The sequence below is a fragment of the Aulostomus chinensis genome, chromosome 13 (genome assembly GCF_037954235.1).
Source record: "Aulostomus chinensis isolate RoL2024-O1b breed Wild chromosome 13, RoL_Achi_v1.0, whole genome shotgun sequence".
Lineage (NCBI taxonomy): Eukaryota > Metazoa > Chordata > Actinopteri > Syngnathiformes > Aulostomidae > Aulostomus > Aulostomus chinensis.
In genome coordinates, this window is record NC_141332.1 from 15278536 (window position 1) to 15303058 (window position 24523).

At 46.5% G+C, this 24523-nt stretch overlaps 1 protein-coding gene, 1 long non-coding RNA gene and 1 pseudogene across 16 annotated transcripts in view; 2 read left to right on the forward strand and 1 right to left on the reverse strand.

Moving 5' to 3' along the window:
- Positions 1-24523, reverse strand: part of LOC147251059 (uncharacterized) — a 168987-nt gene that overhangs the window by 136694 nt on the left and 7770 nt on the right. The window lies entirely within an intron of this gene.
- LOC147251074 (protocadherin alpha-13-like) overlaps positions 1-24523 on the forward strand; it is a 145749-nt gene that overhangs the window by 84930 nt on the left and 36296 nt on the right. Inside the window, exon 1 of one of the 15 annotated variants that reach the window (XM_086221593.1) lies at positions 246-2825. The exons of 9 other annotated variants lie outside the window; for them this stretch is intronic. In XM_086221593.1, coding sequence (XP_086077719.1) covers positions 447-2825 — 2379 coding nt within the window. In that variant the 5' untranslated portion in view covers positions 246-446. Of the gene's footprint in view, positions 1-245; positions 2826-7520; positions 9992-11557; positions 14065-14749; positions 17344-18335; positions 20823-21012; positions 24019-24523 lie in introns of those variants that run through there. 5 more of the 15 variants (XM_086221596.1, XM_086221590.1, XM_086221592.1 and 2 more) reach the window with 5 other exon arrangements.
- On the forward strand, positions 3410-6169 carry LOC147251085 (protocadherin alpha-4 pseudogene; annotated as a pseudogene).

The following is a 24523-nucleotide window of genomic DNA, read 5'->3' on the forward strand; positions in this document are numbered from 1 at the left end:
CTCACTGACCTGAATTTTCAGGCTCATACTTTGCCTTCATATTCAGTGAGTGGATGTGTACTCGTGCTCCACTGTATATTTCAGATATAAATATCTGTTATATTGACAGTGTCCACCTCAAGTGCTCTGAAATCACAATTGTTGTGAGGACAGCTTCCTCGACCTTATACTCAGCACTTCACCTCATGTCAACAGCTGTCTTGATACTAAAGGGCCACTAGATGTCGCTGGAGACCGCACAAACCTTGTGTGTGTCCAGTGTTTAGAAACTCCTCCTCGGGAAACGTCATCAGCAGGGAGTGCTGTGTGACAGCAGCGACAGGGCGAGCAGAGATAGGAACCTCGAGCGAGACTGGATCTATGAAGGGATCGCTCCCCCGCAGTATTTCGGTGGATGTAAACTATAAAGAACAAACCAGGATTTGCATTTTTTTTTTTTTTTAGCAATGGCCTCTCGGGAACAATGGGATAATATCGGGGCTCCGTTCTTCATGATGCTTTGTCTGTGCGGATGGTCGGCGGCGCAGATATCATACTCCATTTCAGAGGAGGTGGACAAAGGGACGGCGGTAGGAAATCTGGCGAAGGATTTAAATCTCAACGTGCAGCAACTTCAGTCCTCCGGTCTTCGGGTTATGTCCGAGTCGAAAAAGCAATATTTTGACATTAATCAGGAATCTGGACTGTTGTTAGTGAGCGAGAGGGTGGATCGAGAGGAGCTTTGTTCAAACACGGCGAAGTGCTCTTTAAATATTGAAGCCATATTGAGCAACCCTCGGAGCCTCCATCGAATTGAAGTTGTGATCAATGACATAAATGACAACGCTCCGGGATTTCTGGAGGAAAAAATAACAATAGAAATGTCTGAATCGTCCTATGTTGGTGAGAGACATCCGCTTCCGATCGCTCACGACGCTGACGTAGGCGAAAACTCGGTAAAAACCTACAAATTAAACTCGAATGAGTATTTCGCTCTGGATGTGCAAAGCATCGGTGAGCAGAGTGTGTCCGCCGAGTTAGTGCTGCAGAAAGCGTTAGATCGAGAGAAGCAGGCAGTTCTCGAGCTCACGCTCACTGCAGTCGACGGAGGAAAACCTCCCAAAAGCGGGACCCTACAGATCAGAATCAACATACTGGATGTAAACGATAATTCCCCCGTGTTCAGTAAATCTCTCTACAAGGTCCAAATGGTAGAAAATGCGGATATCGGAACCCCGTTGTTAACACTGTCAGCGAGTGATTTAGATGAAGGTGTAAATGGTCAACTTGTGTACTCTTTCACTGAAAAGGGGCGTTTAAACCCTGATGAGAAATTTGCCTTGAATGAAAATACCGGAGAGATTAGCGTCAAGGGTAACATTGATTATGAGGAAACTCCAGCGTATGAGGTTCGCGTTCAAGTGCGGGACAAAGGAACTCCTCCTCGCTTCGCGCATGGCAAGGTCTTAATCGAAGTTATTGATGTGAATGACAACGCTCCGGAGATCTCGGTGTCTTCACTCATGAGTCCAGTGAAAGAGGATGCCGAGATCGGGACAGTCGTTGCCATGGTGATCATTACTGATAAAGACGGAGGTAGAAATGGTCTCACAGACTGCAGGATAACAGGATCCGTGCCGTTTAAATTAAAGTCTAACTACAAAAACTACTACTCCTTGTTAGTTGACGGGCCTCTGGACAGAGAGGAGCTTTCTCAGTATAATGTGTCAATTACAGCTGCAGACGGAGGAACTCCCCCTCTGTCTAGCACGAGCATAATTAATGTCCAGGTTTCTGATGTCAATGACAATCCTCCTCGATTCCTGGAACCTGTGATTAATGTTTATGTGAAGGAGAACAGCCCGACTGGAGCGACCCTATATACACTGACCACAGTAGATTCAGATTTAAACGAAAACGCAAAAGCAACGTATCATTTAATGAACAGTTTTCCGAGAGTCACCCAGACAGCATCAATGATCAACATCAACTCAGAGACCGGAGATCTGGTCAGTTTACAGTCGTTCAACTACGAGGAGCTCAAAACCTTCCGGTTCCAAGTTCAGGCCACAGACTCTGGTGTTCCTCCGCTCAGCAGCAACGTCACCGTCAACGTTTTCATCCTGGATGAGAACGACAACAGTCCCGCCATCCTGCCGCCCTATTCTGAGCACGGCTCCGTTAACAGTGAGAGCGTCCCCTACTCTGCTGAAGCGGGATACTTTGTGGCAAAGATCAGGGCCGTAGACGCAGACTCGGGCTACAACGCGCTGCTGTCCTACCACCTGTCTGAGCCCAAAGGAAACAACCTCTTCCGGATCGGAACCAGCACCGGGGAGATCCGCACTAAGAGGAGGATGAGCGACAATGACCTCAAGACCCACCCCTTGCTGGTGCTGGTGTCTGATAACGGAGAAGCCCCCCTGTCAGCTACTGTGTCTATCGAGGTGGTGGTGCTTGAAAGCTCCGCTGACATCCAGACTCAGTTCAGACATGTGCCCATAAAGGACGACAGCTTCTCGGATTTAAACTTGTACCTGCTGGTCGCCATCGTGTCGGTGTCCGTCATCTTTCTGCTCAGCCTCATCACTTTAATAGCCGTCAGGTGCCACAGGACAGACGGCGCTTTCAGCAGGTACAGCGCCCCCATGATCACCACCCACCCTGACGGGAGCTGGTCTTACTCCAAATCTACTCAGCAGTATGACGTGTGCTTCAGCTCAGACACACTCAAGAGTGACGTAGTGGTTTTCCCCGCGCCGTTTCCGTCTGTAGACGCTGAACTGATCAGTATTAACGGAGGAGACACGTTTACCAGGACTCAGACTTTACCAACAAAAGAGAAGGTAAGAAAGAACCAATAGTCTACGTTGTATGAAATTCTTCGTCAGGCAACGAATTGGTGTCCAAGTCCACAAACATTTTTTCATGTTTCTCGCTGAAGTTTTAATGTTTGTGGTTGGTTATAAACGCCTCTCTCTCCATGTTTGTCCCTTATTTGCTTTCGGAATAATGAATAAGCCCAGTTGTGTCAGGGTGAATCATTTTCTAATTTCAAATTTATTTTCTAAACACAAAATATAATTTTCTTTTCTCATTCCTGGCGAAAGTTAGGACAATGGGTATAAAACGCCTCATATCAGAAAAATCATCTTCATTTATTCATTGCAAAACATGATTGATATTAGGGCTGTATTTTCGCTCCCGTTTATTGTTAACACTGAAAGTGTATAGGAAGAATGAGCCTCTAGCAAAAAAAAATGCAAAGTTCACCCAATATAAATGACACCATGGATGTAATTTTGGGATTTCTCCACGCGGTGACGCTGTAGACCGCAGCATTGAGATTCGCTCTGTGATATTTTCACGCTCCTCCCAGTTTGAAAAGAGGGTTTGTCTTCGCAGGTCTTTGTCACAAAGGGAGAATGAAAGGGCTGATGGCGGATCTGTTTTACTCGAGCCTCAACTATACATTTGACGCAGTAAAAAGTGGCGTTTTTTAATCATTGTATCTGGTGACGGTGTTTCCTGCATTGCGGTTGTCTTTAACTCCACTTGGTGGGAATTATGCCTGCGCCAAGGAGGACATCTATTGTTTATCTTGTGTTAGTGATACTGGAGCGCTGCTGGGAAGCGGAGAGTGGGCACCTCTCTTACTCCGTGTTGGAGGAGGTGAATCCGGGGACTTCTGTTGGAAACATCGCTCAGGATCTCAACCTAAGCCTCCAGGATTTGGAGTCTCGCATGTTTCAGATTGTAACCGGCTCGAAAAGGAAATACTTCGAGGTGAACGTGAAGACTGGTGTTCTGTTCGTTGATGAGAGAATAGACAGAGAGGAGCTCTGTGCGAAGGCGCCGAAATGCACGGTCAGTGTGGAGGCGGTGATCAACAATCCGCTGAAGCTTTATCGCTTAGAAATAAACATCGTCGATGTTAATGACAACGACCCAGTTTTCACGGAGAAGTCTCAAATAGTAGACATAGCTGAGAACACGTTGCCGGGGATGAAATTCGCTTTGTCTGAGGCTGTTGACGCCGACATAGGGAAGAACACCGTGAGCGTGTTTAAATTAACACCCAACGAGTATTTCTCTCTGGCTACAGGCAAAGCAGGAGACAGCATGTCCGCTGAGCTAGTGCTGCAGAAAACGCTGGACCGAGAGAAACAGCCTGAGATACAGCTCACAGTCACGGCTGTAGATGGGGGGACTCCGCCGAGATCCGGCACGTCCCAGGTCACAATACACGTTTTAGACAATAATGATAACCCCCCGGTGTTCAGCAGCCCTTTATATAAAACTCGCGTGTATGAAAACGCGCCAGTCGGAACAACCGTCATTGTATTAAATGCAACAGATGCGGATGCGGGAACGAACGGCGAGGTCGTGTATTCTTTGAGAAGTAAAGGGCAGGATCGTATACTGGAGATGTTCCACTCGGACCCAGTGACGGGGGCGGTGGTGGTCAGATCCAGCATAGACTACGAGGAACACGCAGCATTCGAGATTCGCGCAGAAGCGATTGACAAAGGCCAGCCGCCGATGTCTGCTCACTGCAAAGTACTGGTGGAAGTCATTGACGTAAACGACAACGCTCCCGAGATCACTGTGACGTCACTTTTCCCGACTGTGAGAGAGGACGTTGACGTAGGCACAGCTATTGCACTTGTATCAGTCCGAGACAGAGACGGGGGCAAGAATGGTGACGTGAAATGTTTAATTTCAAACCCGGTTCCTTTTAAACTGGAGCCAAATTACAAAAACTATTATTCTTTGGTTGTTAACGGGGCTCTTGACAGAGAAACCACGTCCAGCTACAACATCACCATATCAGCTACAGATGAAGGGACCCCCCCCCTCTCCAACACCAGTGTCATTACTGTCAACCTGTCAGACGTCAATGACAACCCCCCTCGTTTCATAGAACCAATAGTGAATGTTTATGTTAGGGAAAATAGTAAATCTGGAGGAATTTTAAAAACAGTTTCTGCATTTGATGCTGATACTGACCAGAATGCTCATATAAGATATTCATTTTTAGAAAGTGACAGAAATTCTGTCCCGATAACTACGATGATCAACATCAACTCAGAGACCGGAGATCTGGTCAGTTTGCAGTCCTTCAACTATGAGGAGCTCAAAACCTTCCGGTTCCAAGTTCAGGCCACAGACTCTGGTGTTCCTCCGCTCAGTAGCAACGTCACCGTCAACGTTTTCATCCTGGATGAGAACGACAACAGTCCCGCCATCCTGCCGCCCTATTCTGAGCACGGCTCCGTTAACAGTGAGAGCGTCCCCTACTCTGCTGAAGCGGGATACTTTGTGGCAAAGATCAGGGCCGTAGACGCAGACTCGGGCTACAACGCGCTGCTGTCCTACCACCTGTCTGAGCCCAAAGGAAACAACCTCTTCCGGATCGGAACCAGCACCGGGGAGATCCGCACTAAGAGGAGGATGAGCGACAATGACCTCAAGACCCACCCCTTGCTGGTGCTGGTGTCTGATAACGGAGAAGCCCCCCTGTCAGCTACTGTGTCTATCGAGGTGGTGGTGCTTGAAAGCTCCGCTGACATCCAGACTCAGTTCAGACATGTGCCCATAAAGGACGACAGCTTCTCGGATTTAAACTTGTACCTGCTGGTCGCCATCGTGTCGGTGTCCGTAATCTTTCTGCTCAGCCTCATCACTTTAATAGCAGTCAGGTGCCACAGGACAGACGGCGCTTTCAGCAGGTACAGCGCCCCCATGATCACCACCCACCCTGACGGGAGCTGGTCTTACTCCAAATCTACTCAGCAGTATGACGTGTGTTTCAGCTCAGACACACTCAAGAGTGACGTAGTGGTTTTCCCCGCGCCGTTTCCGCCTGTAGACGCTGAACTGATCAGTATTAACGGAGGAGACACGTTTACCAGGACTCAGACTTTACCAACTAAAGAGAAGGTAGGCTGTACATTCGTAAGAATTTCTCTTACAGCTGATGAGTCTCATAAATTACTTATGATTCATAACAGTAGCTAATATGATTCTTTACTTATGCATGATGGTACTGATGTCAATCAAGCTGCTGATGTGTATGGGAAAGTTGCAATCGTGTGAACTATGTCAGAATAAGAGCATCATGTGGCATCTTGTGAAATGTCATCAGTCATTTTTCTGAGTGGGCAGTGTCCTGATTCAATCCTAGCCAGGTTGTCCACGAGTGTTGCACATACACGCTGTGGCAGAATATGAGAGCAGTTTTCATGAGTGTGTGTCCAAAATCAGATGCTGCACCAGTCGTTTACCTGGCGCTCTCCTTGGTCCTGAAATGTTTCTGTCCTGTTCTGCTGAAAAGCCTGATGCTTTGGTCCCGGATGGCTAACAACATTTCATTTGTGATTATGATGATAGAAGTCAGTCTTGGTATTGAACCATGGGTGTCCATGGTGGTAAATCCTACTGCATGTAGGTACCTTACAAGGGACCACTGTCAAAGTTTCACCTCCTGCATTGCTGTACTAAGATTAATCATACAACCAAGGATACAAATTTTGCAAGTTAAACTTTTTTTTTTGTATGTTTGTCTGTTTTGTGTTCTAACTCATGAGTCTCTGACTGCCCCTGATGAATGAACTCTCAGAAAGATAAAGTGCACATGTTGATGCTCCATGAGTATCTGGTACTGTTTATATTAAGGTGGAACATAAAGGCTTCACAAAGCAACGCTCTGAGCAAGAGGGGGTGCCCTCCTCACTGAGAAATGAAACATCAAACTATCAGTTTTGTGGCATGATAAGAGTTGTGAGAGAGTTTGAATTTGTGTGTGTGTGCGTGTGTGTCTGCAGCTGTTGCTCATAGCCTCTGATGCTAGCTTTTGGGTGGGCTCTCTCCATGGTGCCAACATCCGGATGATTTTTTTTTTTTTTAATTTTCCCAGCATCTTGTATTGATTTAAACCCACGTTTATGGTGAACACACATTTCTCTTGTCATAACTCACTGTGCTTTCACACCATGCTGCACCTACTATTTTGGAAACAGCTATTTAGGTGTATATACTGAGCATGTTTGGCCTTTAACAATAAGATGACCAACTTTTAACCTGAGAAACAGAACACGCAGCAGCCACGATGCATTAAATGATCGCTTGGTTTGTAAAACATGCCGTGTTCATATTTTTGGAAGCATAAGTTTATTAACTTGGAAAATTAGATCACCTTTTATTTTCAAAATGTTATACCTGAACTATATTCTTGTCAGTCACACCATTTTGTGCGTGGTTGAAGCAGATGCCATCTTCTCTGCTGCTGTCTGGTGCTCTTTTTTTTTGCAAACTCAGCATAATGTTCAACTGACTCTTATTATCAGAGAAAATATTAAGAGGATATGAACGAACAAAGGTATCAAAGGGATCGAACAACTGCACTTTGCTAGAGTAACACAAGAGGTCGCTGGAGACCACACATCCAATACTGTGCATTAATAAGCAGAAACTCCTCCTCCACCGTTGGTGAGACGAACACTGTGTTTGCTGATCGCTGCGTAAGTGAAGCACTTTGTCCAGACAGACGGACCCGGAATGAGGAAGGGCTGCTTGTCTTTTCGATACACATATTATTGTTTCAGTGGGTGCATGACATTTCGTGGCTTGAATTCTGAATCTAAACGTGAGGATGCGTCTCCAACGGCACAGACAGACCGAGGGCATGCTGTGCACCATTCTTCTTTGTTTATCTGACTGGTCCGCGGCCCAGATTTCTTACTCCGTGTCCGAGGAGGTGGACAAAGGAACAGTGGTGGGGAATCTCGCTAAGGATTTAAACATCCAGACTCAACAACTGGAGGAACGAGGATTTCGGATTGTTTCGGGACACAGTAAGAGATATTTCGAGGCGAATTTAAGAACGGGAGCTTTGTTTGTGAACGAGAGGATAGACCGTGAGGAGCTTTGTCCGAATGTACCCAAGTGTTCTTTAAATATCGAGGGACTTCTGAGCCATCCTCTGAGTATTCACCGCGTTGAGGTCGCCATTCTTGACATAAACGACAACGCGCCGTCGTTTGTAGAGGAATCTCACATATTTAACATCTCGGAGTCTTCCTCCACAGGAGAGAGGTACCCTCTCCCGGTAGCTCAGGATGCAGATACGGGCAGCAACTCCGTGAAAAGCTACAAATTAAGTGCGAACGAGCATTTCTCGATCAGTGTGAGTAGCGGAGGGGAGAGAGTGTCTGCTGAGTTGGTGCTGCAGAAAGCTTTAGACCGAGAGAAGCAAGCCGCGATTACACTCACGATGATGGCTGTCGACGGAGGCAAACCAGCAAGATCTGGCACCATGCAGATCGTGGTCAATGTGATTGACACTAATGATAACGCACCGTCATTTAGCAAATCGCTGTATAAGGTGAGTGTCCGCGAAAATGTGCCACTGGGCACAACAATACTGAAATTAAATGCAACGGATTTAGACGAAGGCCCACATGCAGACATCAGATATTCTTTAATGAATGAAGAAAATTTCAGAATAACACCAGAAAGCGGTGAAATCATTGTAAAGGCTGATTTGGACTACGAGGAGAAAAGTGCGTATGAATTACGAGTGCGAGCCACAGATCAAGGCGCCTCCCCTCGCAGTGGTTACTGTAAAGTGCTGGTGGAGGTTGTTGACGTTAATGACAACGCGCCTGAAATCTCTGTCACCTCACTGATGAGTCCGGTGAAGGAAAATGCTGAAATCGGAACCGTCATTGCACTGGTGACTGTGGCTGACAGAGATGGAGGGCAGAACGGCCGCACCAGCTGCATAGTAAAAGATGCAGTCCCTTTTACATTAAAGACCACTTACAAAAACTATTATTCGCTGATAGTTGACGGGCTCATAGATAGAGAGGAGATGTCACAGTATAATGTGACCATTACAGCGACTGATGACGGGAGCCCGCCGCTTTCTACCACTGACGTCATCACAGTGAAAATATCTGACATTAATGACAACGCCCCTCAGTTCCCGGAATCCAATACTAGTATTTACGTTAAAGAGAACAGAAAAGTAGGAGAAGTTATCTCAAGAATGACTGCACAGGATGATGATGAACATGAAAATGCTAAACTGACTTATTCGATAAAAGACAGTTATCCAAAAGATTATCGAATCTCAACGATGATCAACATCAACTCAGAGACCGGAGATCTGGTCAGTTTACAGTCCTTCAACTACGAGGAACTCAAAACCTTCCGGTTCCAAGTTCAGGCCACAGACTCTGGTGTTCCTCCGCTCAGCAGCAACGTCACCGTCAACGTTTTCATCCTGGATGAGAACGACAACAGTCCCGCCATCCTGCCGCCCTATTCTGAGCACGGCTCCGTTAACAGTGAGAGCGTCCCCTACTCTGCTGAAGCGGGATACTTTGTGGCAAAGATCAGGGCCGTAGACGCAGACTCGGGCTACAATGCGCTGCTGTCCTACCACCTGTCTGAGCCCAAAGGAAACAACCTCTTCCGGATCGGAACCAGCACCGGGGAGATCCGCACTAAGAGGAGGATGAGCGACAATGACCTCAAGACCCACCCCTTGCTGGTGCTGGTGTCTGATAACGGAGAAGCCCCCCTGTCAGCTACTGTGTCTATCGAGGTGGTGGTGCTTGAAAGCTCCGCTGACATCCAGACTCAGTTCCGACATGTGCCCATAAAGGACGACAGCTTCTCGGATTTAAACTTGTACCTGCTGGTCGCCATCGTGTCGGTGTCCGTCATCTTTCTGCTCAGCCTCATCACTTTAATAGCAGTCAGGTGCCACAGGACAGACGGCGCTTTCAGCAGGTACAGCGCCCCCATGATCACCACCCACCCTGACGGGAGCTGGTCTTACTCCAAATCTACTCAGCAGTATGACGTGTGTTTCAGCTCAGACACACTCAAGAGTGACGTAGTGGTTTTCCCCGCGCCGTTTCCGCCTGTAGACGCTGAACTGATCAGTATTAACGGAGGAGACACGTTTACCAGGACTCAGACTTTACCAACTAAAGAGAAGGTAGGCTGTACATTCGTAAGAATTTCTCTTACAGCTGATGAGTCTCAAACTACTTATGATTCATAACAGTAGCTAATATGATTCTTTACTTATGCATGATGGTACTGATGTCAATCAAGCTGCTGATGTGTATGGGAAAGTTGCAATCGTGTGAACTATGTCAGAATAAGAGCATCATGTGGCACCTTGTGAAATGTCATCAGTCTTTTTTCTGAGTGGGCAGTGTCCTGATTCAATCCTAGCCAGGTTGTCCACGAGTGTTGCACATACACGCTGTGGCAGAATATGAGAGCAGTTTTCATGAGTGTGTGTCCAAAATCAGATGCTGCACCAGTCGTTTACCTGGCGCTCTCCTTGGTCCTGAAATGTTTCTGTCCTGTTCTGCTGAAAAGCCTGATGCTTTGGTCCCTGATGGCTAACAACATTTCATTTGTGATTATGATGATAGAAGTCAGTCTTGGTATTGAACCATCGGTGTCCATGGTGGTAAATCTTACTGCATGTAGGTACCTTACAGGTGAAGAGTGACAACTGCCCCCCTCCCCCCAAAAAAAGAGAAAAAAAATCCCTACAGATGAGAATGAGGTCTCACTGTCTGACTGCCCCTGATGAATGAATTCTCAGAAAGATAAAGTGCACATGTTGGTGCTCCATGAGTCCGTTTTTGTGGCATAAGAGGTGTGTGTGTGTGTGCGTGTGTGTGTGTGTGTGTGCGCGCGCGCAGCTGTTCCTAATGGCCTCTGACGCTGGCTTATCGGTGGCTGTTGCTTAATATACAAAAAGTAATTTTATTTGTGTTATAACGATGACTGATGAACTGTTTTTCATGTTGGAAACATTTTGAGTATTTCAGCTCAGTCATGCATTTCCGACTAAATAACCCAAAAACAAAAACACATATAAAGTCAGATTTTTTTTTTGAAGGATCACAAATCGTCGATCATTTGCTCATGTCTGTTCTTCTGAAGAACACACAGAGATTTTAGATGGAGATTTTCTCCCTGAAAATGGGTCCCCACACTTCCTTGCTCCTCAGTCGAAACCACCATTCAGTTTTTAATCTGTCATATACATGTTAACTGACATTGTGTTTTTATGATGACCAACTTTATGTTGTAATTGGAAATGTTTACAAAATTATATTTCAGCATTTACTTGTATTCAAATAGTTGATGAATTTATACCAAAATTAAACAAATAAAGATTTCTAATAAGTTCACAGATCTGCATCCAGTCCATATTCCATCAATGGAAGATGTTTATTTTGTGTATATGGTGGATCACTGGGGAATTTGTTAATTTTCAGAGACGTGACTACAAAGGAAAACAGATCAGATTTATTCATATCATATTGGACTGATAAGAAATACTGGATTTAAAGTCCTTGTTGAGTTCGTTTTAGAAAACATACATCAGTGTCGATGGTGAAAACGGCCTTAGATGAATATTGGCGAATCAGTCATTGACCACACGATGTCGCTGGAGACCACAGATATGAAGGTTGGCTGCGCCTCGTGCTAAACTCCTCCCTACATGGGAGAGCTGGCGTGGTTATTGGCCAGAAGGGCAGAGTCACTGGGACAGTAGGAGAGCGAGGAGAGCTGCTGCTGCTGCTGCTGGAGAATCGTGTTTATGACGGATATACATGACCGGGAGATAAATGACTGGCTGGATTCGGTGATTACCCTTCAACGATGGGCGCTCCACGGCTGGAGGAATTTGTTTGGATTCAGATTATTGCTTTGCTTTGTCTGTGCGACTCGTCTGCTTCGCAACTGTCCTACTCCGTCTCGGAGGAGGTGAACAAAGGCACCGCGGTGGGGAACATCGCTAAGGATTTGAATCTGAATGTTCAAGACCTCGAAACCAGAGGTCTCCGTGTTGTTTCCGGTTACAGTAAGAAATATTTTGACATGGACCTGCAGACCGGGAATCTCTTTGTTGACGAGAGAATAGACAGAGAGGAGCTTTGTCCGAACACCGCTCAGTGCTCCGTGAGGATACAGGCAGTGTTGAGCGATCCCATGAATGTGCATCGCATTGATGTTAACATTTTAGATATAAATGATAACTCGCCTGTGTTCACGGAACAAACTCACACGTTAGAGATCTCGGAATCAGTGACACCAGGGGAGAGATATCTTCTCCCGGTAGCGCTGGACGCAGACACGGGGACTAATTCAGTAAAGACATACAAGCTGAGCCAGAACGAGTATTTCTCGCTGGACGTGCAGAGCGGCGGAGAGCACGGAGTGTCTGCTGAGTTGGTGCTGCAGAAAGCTTTAGACCGAGAGAAGCTGCCGGTGATCACGCTCATGTTGACCGCTGTAGACGGAGGAAAGCCCGCTAAATCCGGTTCACTAAAAATAATTATCAACGTCATCGATGTAAATGATAACACACCAGTTTTTAGCAAATCACTTTACAAAGCGCGTGTGAGTGAAGATGCTGCTCCAGGATCAGTGGTGATAAAATTAAATACAACAGATTTGGATGAAGGCATGAACAGTAAGATCCTTTATTCTTTTATCAAACGAGCCAACATCGATCCATCAAATACGTTTGATATTAACTCAGAAACTGGAGAAATCACCGTCAAAGGTTCATTAGACTATGAAGACACTCCTGCTTATGAGGTCAGAGTTCAAGCTAAGGATCAGGGTCAGGTTCCTCGTAGTGCACATGCTAAACTGCTGATAGAAGTAATTGACGTTAATGACAATGCTCCCGAAATAACGGTGACGTCACTCATGACACCTGTCAAAGAAGACGCAGAATTGGGGACCATCGTTGCCTTGGTTACAGTGAGTGATGAGGATGGAGGGAACAACAGGGTGACCAGCTGTAAGGTAGTTGGTTCTGTGCCCTTCAGACTGAAGTTAAACTACAAGAATGATTATTCTTTAGTAGTTGATGGACCACTGGACAGAGAAAACACTTCCCTTTACAATGTCATCATGACGGCCACAGACGGCGGCAGTCCGCCTCTGTCCAGCAGAAGGATCATCACTGTTCATGTTTCTGATGTCAATGACAATGCACCTCGTTTCATGGAGCCTGTGATTAGTATTTATGTGAAAGAAAATAGTCCCACGGGATCCACCATTTACACCATTAATGCCTTTGACCCTGACCTGGACAGTAATGCCAAACTAACTTACACACTGTTAGACAGCAATCCAAGAAATATTCCAGTTTCCTCCGCGATCAACATCAACTCAGAGACCGGAGATCTGGTCAGTTTACAGTCCTTCAACTACGAGGAGCTCAAAACATTCCGGTTCCAAGTTCAGGCCACAGACTCTGGTGTTCCTCCGCTCAGCAGCAACGTCACCGTCAACGTTTTCATCCTGGATGAGAACGACAACAGTCCCGCCATCCTGCCGCCCTATTCTGAGCACGGCTCCGTTAACAGTGAGAGCGTCCCCTACTCTGCTGAAGCGGGATACTTTGTGGCAAAGATCAGGGCCGTAGACGCAGACTCGGGCTACAACGCGCTGCTGTCCTACCACCTGTCTGAGCCCAAAGGAAACAACCTCTTCCGGATCGGAACCAGCACCGGGGAGATCCGCACTAAGAGGAGGATGAGCGACAATGACCTCAAGACCCACCCCTTGCTGGTGCTGGTGTCTGATAACGGAGAAGCCCCCCTGTCAGCTACTGTGTCTATCGAGGTGGTGGTGCTTGAAAGCTCCGCTGACATCCAGACTCAGTTCAGACATGTGCCCATAAAGGACGACAGCTTCTCGGATTTAAACTTGTACCTGCTGGTCGCCATCGTGTCGGTGTCCGTCATCTTTCTGCTCAGCCTCATCACTTTAATAGCCGTCAGGTGCCACAGGACAGACGGCGCTTTCAGCAGGTACAGCGCCCCCATGATCACCACCCACCCTGACGGGAGCTGGTCTTACTCCAAATCTACTCAGCAGTATGACGTGTGTTTCAGCTCAGACACACTCAAGAGTGACGTAGTGGTTTTCCCCGCGCCGTTTCCGCCTGTAGACGCTGAACTGATCAGTATTAACGGAGGAGACACGTTTACCAGGACTCAGACTTTACCAACTAAGGAGAAGGTATGTGTTGCTAAATTTATGGGAAGTAATTTTATTCATGAACAAGTTGATGTTTGATCATTTTATTTTTCTTTAATACGATTTAAAAACCTCCTAAAACTGCAATGTTACTGCGAGTCTGTTTTAAATTCCTTCAAGCCAGATAAAATTGATCAATGCCTATTTCATAATGGATCGTAGAAATAGATATAAATCTTCTCGCATTTACTCATGTCTGTTCTTCAAAAGAAAAAACACTCTTAGCAAAATGGAAGCACTTTGTCGCGGCATGTGAAGCCCTCTCCATGGTGCTGAATCATTTCGCATTGCATTCTAAATACCAAAAAAACATTGTTTTCAAATCGTAGACGTTAATTATCACAGTATTTTAAATTTCCTTCAATGGATTTGCAGTATGATGCTATTTCTTGTATTAAAATGACTATTTCGAGCAAAATTTAACAATGAAAGCAATTTTAGTTGTGACAAATGCATTCTGCCTGAGACTCCCTCAAAGAAAATTAGTTTTTCTGAGACCTGGGTTCAAAGGAAAACAGATCAGATTTATTCATGTCATATTGGACTGATAAGAAATACTGGATTTAAAGTCCTTGTTGAGTTCGTTTTAGAAAACATACATCAGTGTCGATGGTGAAAACGGCCTTAGATGAATATTGGCGAATCAGTCATTGACCACACGATGTCGCTGGAGACCACAGATATGAAGGTTGGCTGCGCCTCGTGCTAAACTCCTCCCTACATGGGAGAGCTGGCGTGGTTATTGGCCAGAAGGGCAGAGTCACTGGGACAGTAGGAGAGCAAGGAGAGCTGCTGCTGCTGCTGCTGGAGAATCGTGTTTATGACGGATATACATGACCGGGAGATAAATGACTGGCTGGATTCGGTGATTACCCTTCAACGATGGGCGCTCCACGGCTGGAGGAATTTGTTTGGATTCAGATTATTGCTTTGCTTTGTCTGTGCGACTCGTCTGCTTCGCAACTGTCCTACTCCGTCTCGGAGGAGGTGAACAAAGGCACCGCGGTGGGGAACATCGCTAAGGATTTGAATCTGAATGTTCAAGACCTCGAAACCAGAGGTCTCCGTGTTGTTTCCGGTTACAGTAAGAAATATTTTGACATGGACCTGCATACCGGGAATCTCTTTGTTGACGAGAGAATAGACAGAGAGGAGCTTTGTCCGAACACCGCTCAGTGCTCCGTGAGGATACAGGCAGTGTTGAGCGATCCCATGAATGTGCATCGCATTGATGTTAACATTTTAGATATAAATGATAACTCGCCTGTGTTCACGGAACAAACTCACACGTTAGAGATCTCGGAATCAGTGACACCAGGGGAGAGATATCTTCTCCCAATAGCAGAGGACGCAGACACGGGGACTAATTCAGTAAAGACATACAAGCTGAGCCAGAACGAGTATTTCTCGCTGGACGTGCAGAGCGGCGGAGAGCACGGAGTGTCTGCTGAGTTGGTGCTGCAGAAAGCTTTAGACCGAGAGAAGCTGCCGGTGATCACGCTCATGTTGACCGCTGTAGACGGAGGAAAGCCCGCTAAATCCGGCTCACTAACAATAATTATAAATGTCATCGATGTAAATGATAACACGCCAGTTTTTAGCAAATCACTTTACAAAGCGCGTGTGAGTGAAGATGCTGCTCCAGGATCAGTGGTGATAAAATTAAATGCAACAGATTTGGATGAAGGCATGAACAGTAAGATCCTTTATTCTTTTATCAAACGAGGAAACATCGATCCATCAAATATTTTTGATATGAACTCAGAAACTGGAGAAATCACCGTCAAAGGTTCATTAGACTATGAAGACACTCCTGCTTATGAGGTCAGAGTTCAAGCTAAGGATCAAGGCCCTGTTCCTCGTAGTGCACATGCTAAACTGCTGATAGAAGTAATTGACGTTAATGACAATGCCCCCGAAATAACGGTGACGTCACTCATGACACCTGTCAAAGAAGACGCAGAATTGGGGACCATCGTTGCCTTGGTTACAGTGAGTGATGAGGATGGAGGGAACAACGGGGTGACCAGCTGTAAGGTAGTTGGTTCTGTTCCCTTCAGACTGAAGTTAAACTACAAGAATGATTATTCTTTAGTAGTTGATGGACCACTGGACAGAGAAAACACTTCCCTTTACAATGTCATCATGACGGCCACAGACGGCGGCAGTCCGCCTCTGTCCAGCAGAAGGATCATCACTGTTCATGTTTCTGACGTCAATGACAATGCACCTCGTTTCATGGAGCCTGTGATTAGTATTTATGTGAAAGAAAATAGTCCCACGGGATCCACCATTTACACCATTAATGCCTTTGACCCTGACCTGGACAGTAATGCCAAACTAACTTACACACTGTTAGACAGCAATCCAAGAAATATTCCAGTTTCCTCCGCGATCAACATCAACTCAGAGACTGGAGATCTGGTCAGTTTACAGTCCTTCAACTACGAGGAGCTCAAAACCTTCCGGTTCCAAGTTCAGGCCACAGACTCTGGTGTTCCTCCGCTCAGCAGCAACGTCACCGTCAACGTTTTCATCCTGGATGAGAACGACAACAGTCCCGCCATCCTGCCGCCCTATTCTGAGCACGGCTCCGTTAACAGTGAGAGCGTCCCCTACTCTGCTGAAGCGGGATACTTTGTGGCAAAGATCAGGGCCGTAGACGCAGACTCGGGCTACAACGCGCTGCTGTCCTACCACCTGTCTGAGCCCAAAGGAAACAACCTCTTCCGGATCGGAACCAGCACCGGGGAGATCCGCACTAAGAGGAGGATGAGCGACAATGACCTCAAGACCCACCCCTTGCTGGTGCTGGTGTCTGATAACGGAGAAGCCCCCCTGTCAGCTACTGTGTCTATCGAGGTGGTGGTGCTTGAAAGCTCCGCTGACATCCAGACTCAGTTCAGACATGTGCCCATAAAGGACGACAGCTTCTCGGATTTAAACTTGTACCTGCTGGTCGCCATCGTGTCGGTGTCCGTCATCTTTCTGCTCAGCCTCATCACTTTAATAGCCGTCAGGTGCCACAGGACAGACGGCGCTTTCAGCAGGTACAGCGCCCCCATGATCACCACCCACCCTGACGGGAGCTGGTCTTACTCCAAATCTACTCAGCAGTATGACGTGTGTTTCAGCTCAGACACACTCAAGAGTGACGTAGTGGTTTTCCCCGCGCCGTTTCCACCTGTAGACGCAGAACTGATCAGTATTAACGGAGGAGACACGTTTACCAGGACTCAGACTTTACCCACGAAAGAGAAGGTAGGCTTTAAGGTTGTTAAGGTTTTTGCTGAAGCGTGTGGGAATCAAAAAATTACCAGTTCTGCAATCTTGTTAAGCCATTTCATGTTCCGGAATCTGAAATATCCAACTTCAACAATCTATTAAGTTTGGATGTAATTCGTCTCAGATATCATAAAAGAGCCAGGTTGTTTCCTTGTGTTGCACATAAATATTGTCAGAGAATATGAAAGGATAAAGTCTGGCAAACTGCTTTCTAAATGATCTAAATGTGACGCTTAAACCAGTTTGCTGTCTCAATGTGATCGTGCTGTGCATGGTGCTGAGTACTGATTCTGCTGCAAAGCCTTGTGTGTTTGTTCCCGATGGCTGATGGCGATGATGTATTGACGTTGAAACATAAGTTGCTGTGGTGGTAAACTGGAAAACTCCTGCCTCTTGGAAGTGGAACCCTTCAGGTAACTGACAAGAGCTTCCCAAATCGCTCCGAGTGAATAATCACTGTCCGAGGTGCTGAACATTGTTTCGGTTCTCATATGGCTTCAGTCCCATTTTGCAAAGAAACAAATGTACTATTCACTTTCCTGTGACTCATTAATGTGGAAGCTTTTAATATGTGTAAGTATAATATATGTAAGTAAATGCAAAAGTATTAGTGGGGATATGTTGCACCCAATTCATTTTTTTGTACAGTTGCTCATATTTCTACTGAAATGTTTATTTTTTATTTGTTCACTGTAATATTACCGATATCAAAAGATATGCTGAGGCAGAATTTATTATTTTTTGGATAAGAGATTAAACATTAGCAACAGATTCCTGTCTCACGGGTGGACTCCAAACGGACCATCCTCCTCCTCCATTCCTGTAAGTGTTGTCAGGTTTGTAGTTGCCTACATGTGATTCACCACAAGAGGTCGCAGGAGACCGTAGATATCAACGTGTTTGGATATGCAAAACTCCTCCTCCCTGCATGGGAAAAAAAATTAAATCGTCATCGGTCTTTCGTCCAGCGCTGAGGAGATAAGAGGAGCCTCCCCGCCACCGTACATCTTTCAGTTGCATTATATTCTTTTGAGGATAAATGTTACATCGGATTCTGCCCAATTGCGGTGTCGAGGATGCGTGTGAGACGACAGAGAGAGAATGCTTGGATTTACTTGGTTTTTCTTCTTTGCCTTTGTGACTCGTCTGCCTCGCAGTTGTCCTACTCGATTGCCGAAGAGGTGAACAAAGGCACCGTGGTGGGGAACATCGCTAAGGATTTGAACCTTAATGTGCAGGAACTGGAATCCAGGGATTTACGTGTTGTTTCGAGTTACGGCAAAGAATATTTTAACGCTAATCTCCAGACTGGGAATCTGTTAGTGAGTGAAAGGATAGACAGAGAGGAGCTTTGTCCGAATCTGGTAAAATGTTCTCTCAAGATACAAGCTGTGTTAAATAATCCTATGACGGCACATCGCATTGAGGTCAGTGTTTTAGATATAAACGATAATTCGCCTGCATTCGTGGACAAAACCTATTGTTTAAACATTTCCGAATCATCGTTAACGGGGGAGAGATATCTTCTCCCGATAGCAGAGGACGCAGACACGGGGACTAATTCAGTAAAGACATACAAGCTGAGCCAGAACGAGTATTTCTCGCTGGACGTGCAGAGCGGCGGAGAGCACGGAGTGTCTGCTGAGTTGGTGCTGCAGAAAGCTTTAGACCGAGAGAAGCTGCCGGTGATCACGCTCATGTTGACCGCTGTAGACGGAGGAAAGCCCGCTAAATCCGGCTCACTAACAATAATTATAAATGTCATCGATGTAAATGATAATGTTCCAACTTTTAGCAAATCACTTTACAAAGTGCGTGTGAGTGAAGATGCTGCTCCAGGATCAGTGGTGATAAAATTAAATGCAACAGATTTGGATGAAGGCATGAACAGTAAGATCCTTTATTCTTTTATCAAACGAGGAAACATCGATCCATCAAATATTTTTGATATGAACTCAGAAACTGGAGAAATCACCGTCAAAGGTTCATTAGACTATGAAGACACTCCTGCTTATGAGGTCAGAGTTCAAGCTAAGGATCAGGGTCAGGTTCCTCGTAGTGCACATGCTAAACTGCTGATAGAAGTAATTGACGTTAATGACAATGCCCCCGAAATAACGGTGACGTCACTCATGACCCCTGTCAAAGAAGACGCAGAATTGGGGACCATCGTTGCCTTGGTTACACTGAGTGATAAGGATGGAGGGAACAACGGGGTGACCAGCTGTAAGGTAGTTGGTTCTGTTCCCTTCAGACTGAAGTTAAACTACAAGAATGATTATTCTTTAGTAGTTGATGGACCACTGGACAGAGAAAACACTTCCCTTTACAATGTCATCATGACGGCCACAGACGGCGGCAGTCCGCCTCTGTCCAGCAGAAGGATCATCACTGTTCATGTTTCTGACGTCAATGACAATGCACCTCGTTTCATGGAGCCTGTGATTAGTATTTATGTGAAAGAAAATAGTCCCACGGGATCCACCATTTACACCATTAATGCCTTTGACCCTGACCTGGACAGTAATGCCAAACTAACTTACACGCTGTTAGACAGCAATCCAAGAAATATTCCAGTTTCCTCCGCAATCAACATCAACTCAGAGACCGGAGATCTGGTCAGTTTACAGTCCTTCAACTACGAGGAGCTCAAAACCTTCCGGTTCCAAGTTCAGGCCACAGACTCTGGTGTTCCTCCGCTCAGCAGCAACGTCACAGTCAACGTTTTCATCCTGGATGAGAACGACAACAGTCCCGCCATCCTGCCGCCCTATTCTGAGCACGGCTCCGTTAACAGTGAGAGCGTCCCCTACTCTGCTGAAGCGGGATACTTTGTGGCAAAGATCAGGGCCGTAGACGCAGACTCGGGCTACAATGCGCTGCTGTCCTACCACCTGTCTGAGCCCAAAGGAAACAACCTCTTCCGGATCGGAACCAGCACCGGGGAGATCCGCACTAAGAGGAGGATGAGCGACAATGACCTCAAGACCCACCCCTTGCTGGTGCTGGTGTCTGATAACGGAGAAGCCCCCCTGTCAGCTACTGTGTCTATCGAGGTGGTGGTGCTTGAAAGCTCCGCTGACATCCAGACTCAGTTCAGACATGTGCCCATAAAGGACGACAGCTTCTCGGATTTAAACTTGTACCTGCTGGTCGCCATCGTGTCGGTGTCCGTCATCTTTCTGCTCAGCCTCATCACTTTAATAGCCGTCAGGTGCCACAGGACAGACGGCGCTTTCAGCAGGTACAGCGCCCCCATGATCACCACCCACCCTGACGGGAGCTGGTCTTACTCCAAATCTACTCAGCAGTATGACGTGTGCTTCAGCTCAGACACACTCAAGAGTGACGTAGTGGTTTTCCCCGCGCCGTTTCCACCTGTAGACGCTGAACTGATCAGTATTAACGGAGGAGACACGTTTACCAGGACTCAGACTTTACCCACTAAAGAGAAGGTGAGTAGAAGTTGCCGACTCTGTCTGATTGTCTCCTTATCATCAGGCTCGTTGCAAATATCTCTTCTCGCGTGACTATTAATTCAGCCAAACTGTAGTATAGAAAATTAAATCATAAATACACCTATCTACATGCATCAAAGTAAAAATCCACCTGCAATTGAAGTCACAGTGGAACAGCGTCTGCAGGGAGCTCTTCAGTCCCAGAAGTGGTTGGGACCTGTCCGTGGTGCTGAAACTTCCTTTCGCTTGGTCTCGTCATCTTGGTGTGATGTGTGACGTGGCTGAATCAGCCAATCGTTGATGAACCATCTTGTGTTTCATGACAACTGTTTTGTTTTGTTTTTTGCCGTCATCTACTTCTTTAGAACTTTTTTTGAAACACCGAAAGTGTGTTGTAAAATCCTTCCTCAACCGTTAAAACAGACTTGGGTTCAGCTTTATTTTCTTCATTCTTGGTAATTTTAGGAATGATTCTCCATTCATCGTCTTTTACTGTGAAGCTCTTGTCACCCGATGCGGTATTTTAACAGGTGTTTAATCCGAGTCTGATGATTTGACATTATGTCTGACTCCTCAAACTATCTTTCTATGTCTTAACTGGAACGCGTGGGGTCGCCGATGACCGCATGTTTGTGTGAGCTCGGGGTTTCCGGTCTCCTCCCCTCCCTGTGACGCATCAGCAGACTGTGGTTGCTTTTGTGGTTCGAAGCCGAGAGGCGATGGTGAGGAGAGGGAGGGAGTGGACGCGAACAAAAATGCCTGCTGATCGAGTGGCTTTTTATGAAGGAATCTAGTGTTTATGGCGGCCGATTCCTTCGAAGCAGCGATGGGAAGTGGAGGGAAACCGAAAACGATCCGGTGGCTCCTGATCTTGTTTGTATCGGACTGGTCTGCAGCTCAGATATCGTACTCTGTTACCGAGGAGGCGGACAAAGGAACGGTGGCTGGGAACCTCGCTAAGGATTTAAATGTCAACGTTCGAGACCTGCAAGCGAGGACTCTTAATATCGTGTCCGGGTACAGTAAGGAATACTTCAAGGCTGATTTGAGAACAGGGAATCTGTGTGTTAACGAGCGAATCGACCGTGAAGAGCTTTGTCCAAATGCGCTGAAATGCACACTGAACTTGGAGGCCATTCTGAGTGATCCTGTGGCGCTGCATCGAATAGAGGTGGTTGTAAATGATATAAATGACAACGCGCCCAACTTTGTTGAAGGCTCGCATTCTATTAATATATCTGAATCTTCGACTGCGGGCGAGCATTTCTTGCTTCCTCTGGCTCTTGATGCAGACACGGGAAGCAATTCAGTCAAGACTTACAAGCTGAGTCCAAATGAATACTTTTCTCTGGACGTGCAGAGCGGAGTCGAGCACAGTCTGTCAGCCGAGCTGGTGCTGCTGAAAGCGTTAGATCGAGAGAAGCAAGCCGCCATCAGCCTAACGCTGACGGCTGTGGATGGAGGAAAACCTCCTAAGACCGGAACTTTACAGATAAACGTGAACGTTCTTGACGTGAATGACAACACGCCGTCGTTCACCAAAACGCTTTATAAAGCGCGTGTGAAAGAAAACGCACCACCCGGATCGTTCGTGATTCAACTTAGCGCAGCAGATGCAGACGAAGGGGACAACGGGAGGCTCTCGTATGCTTTCGTCAAACGCGCCAACTTCAACCCCGCAGATGTGTTTTTATTGAACGCTGAAACTGGTGAGGTCACGGTGAAGGGGGACTTAGACCATGAGACACAGGCAGCGTTCGATATTCACGTTCAGGCGACAGACAAAGGCCCGTCGCCCCGAAGAGGGAACGGAAAGCTCCTGGTGGAGGTCGTTGACGTGAACGACAATGCCCCAGAAATTGTAGTGACGTCACTCATGAACCCCGTGAAAGAAGACGCTGCCATAGGAAGCGTCGTTGCTTTAGTGACCGTGACGGATCAAGATGGAGGAAAAAACGGCCACACACGCTGTCAACTAGTTGGTTCTGCTCCTTTTAAGCTCAATTCAAATTATAAAAATTACTACTCGTTGGAGGTGGATGGAGCGCTGGACAGGGAAGAAGCCTCCTCGTACAATGTGACAATTTCAGCTACTGACGAGGGGACCCCGCCTCTGTCCAGCAGCAGTGTTATCACCGTTACCGTTTCTGACGTCAATGACAACGCGCCTCAGTTCCCTGAACACGTTGATATTTATGTAAAAGAAAACAGCCCAGTTGGAGCTAAGATCGATACAATAACTGCTGTTGACCTTGATGTAAATGAAAACGCAAGAATAACGTACTCACTGTTGGGTGATTCAAAGAATGTTCCTATAACTTCAGTTATAAACATCAACTCAGAGACCGGAGATCTGGTCAGTTTACAGTCCTTCAACTACGAGGAGCTCAAAACCTTCCGGTTCCAAGTTCAGGCCACAGACTCTGGTGTTCCTCCGCTCAGCAGCAACGTCACCGTCAACGTTTTCATCCTGGATGAGAACGACAACAGTCCCGCCATCCTGCCGCCCTATTCTGAGCACGGCTCCGTTAACAGTGAGAGCGTCCCCTACTCTGCTGAAGCGGGATACTTTGTGGCAAAGATCAGGGCCGTAGACGCAGACTCGGGCTACAACGCGCTGCTGTCCTACCACTTGTCTGAGCCCAAAGGAAACAACCTCTTCCGGATCGGAACCAGCACCGGGGAGATCCGCACTAAGAGGAGGATGAGCGACAATGACCTCAAGACCCACCCCTTGCTGGTGCTGGTGTCTGATAACGGAGAAGCCCCCCTGTCAGCTACTGTGTCTATCGAGGTGGTGGTGCTTGAAAGCTCCGCTGACATCCAGACTCAGTTCAGACATGTGCCCATAAAGGACGACAGCTTCTCGGATTTAAACTTGTACCTGCTGGTCGCCATCGTGTCGGTGTCCGTCATCTTTCTGCTCAGCCTCATCACTTTAATAGCCGTCAGGTGCCACAGGACAGACGGCGCTTTCAGCAGGTACAGCGCCCCCATGATCACCACCCACCCTGACGGGAGCTGGTCTTACTCCAAATCTACTCAGCAGTATGACGTGTGTTTCAGCTCAGACACACTCAAGAGTGACGTAGTGGTTTTCCCCGCGCCGTTTCCACCTGTAGACGCTGAACTGATCAGCATTAACGGAGGAGACACGTTTACCAGGACTCAGACTTTACCAACTAAAGAGAAGGTGAGTCTTCTGAGACCTAAATCGCTGGGGATCTTCTTGATTGTAGAGCCTTTTATGTTTGAGCGTTTTCAACTTGTCTTGCTCTTTGTGGTGAAAATATCAGTTTTGTAATTGATATTTATGTAGTCCACTGATAAACGGCCTGAATATTTATTCTCTTTCCTTCTTGAACATAGTTGACCGAGATTTTGTCAAGCAGTTGGTGGATCTTGTTCCTGTGGCCCAGTAGGGGCGCTGTCCTTGGTTCTGAACTCTCAGTAGCTTTCCTGTTTGATGTAAGAGTCTGTCTCGAGTTCACACACTTGAAGCTTCAACTGGAGTCTTTGTATACATTTTTTTTACATTATCATCATGCTGAAGAAACATAGCATCATCTTTACTTCCAATAACAACATATAAAAGCAATACTTCTTGTTAGTTTTGTAATTGATATTTATGTAGTCCACTGATAAACGGCCTGAATATTTATTCTCTTTCCTTCTTGAACATAGTTGACCGAGATTTT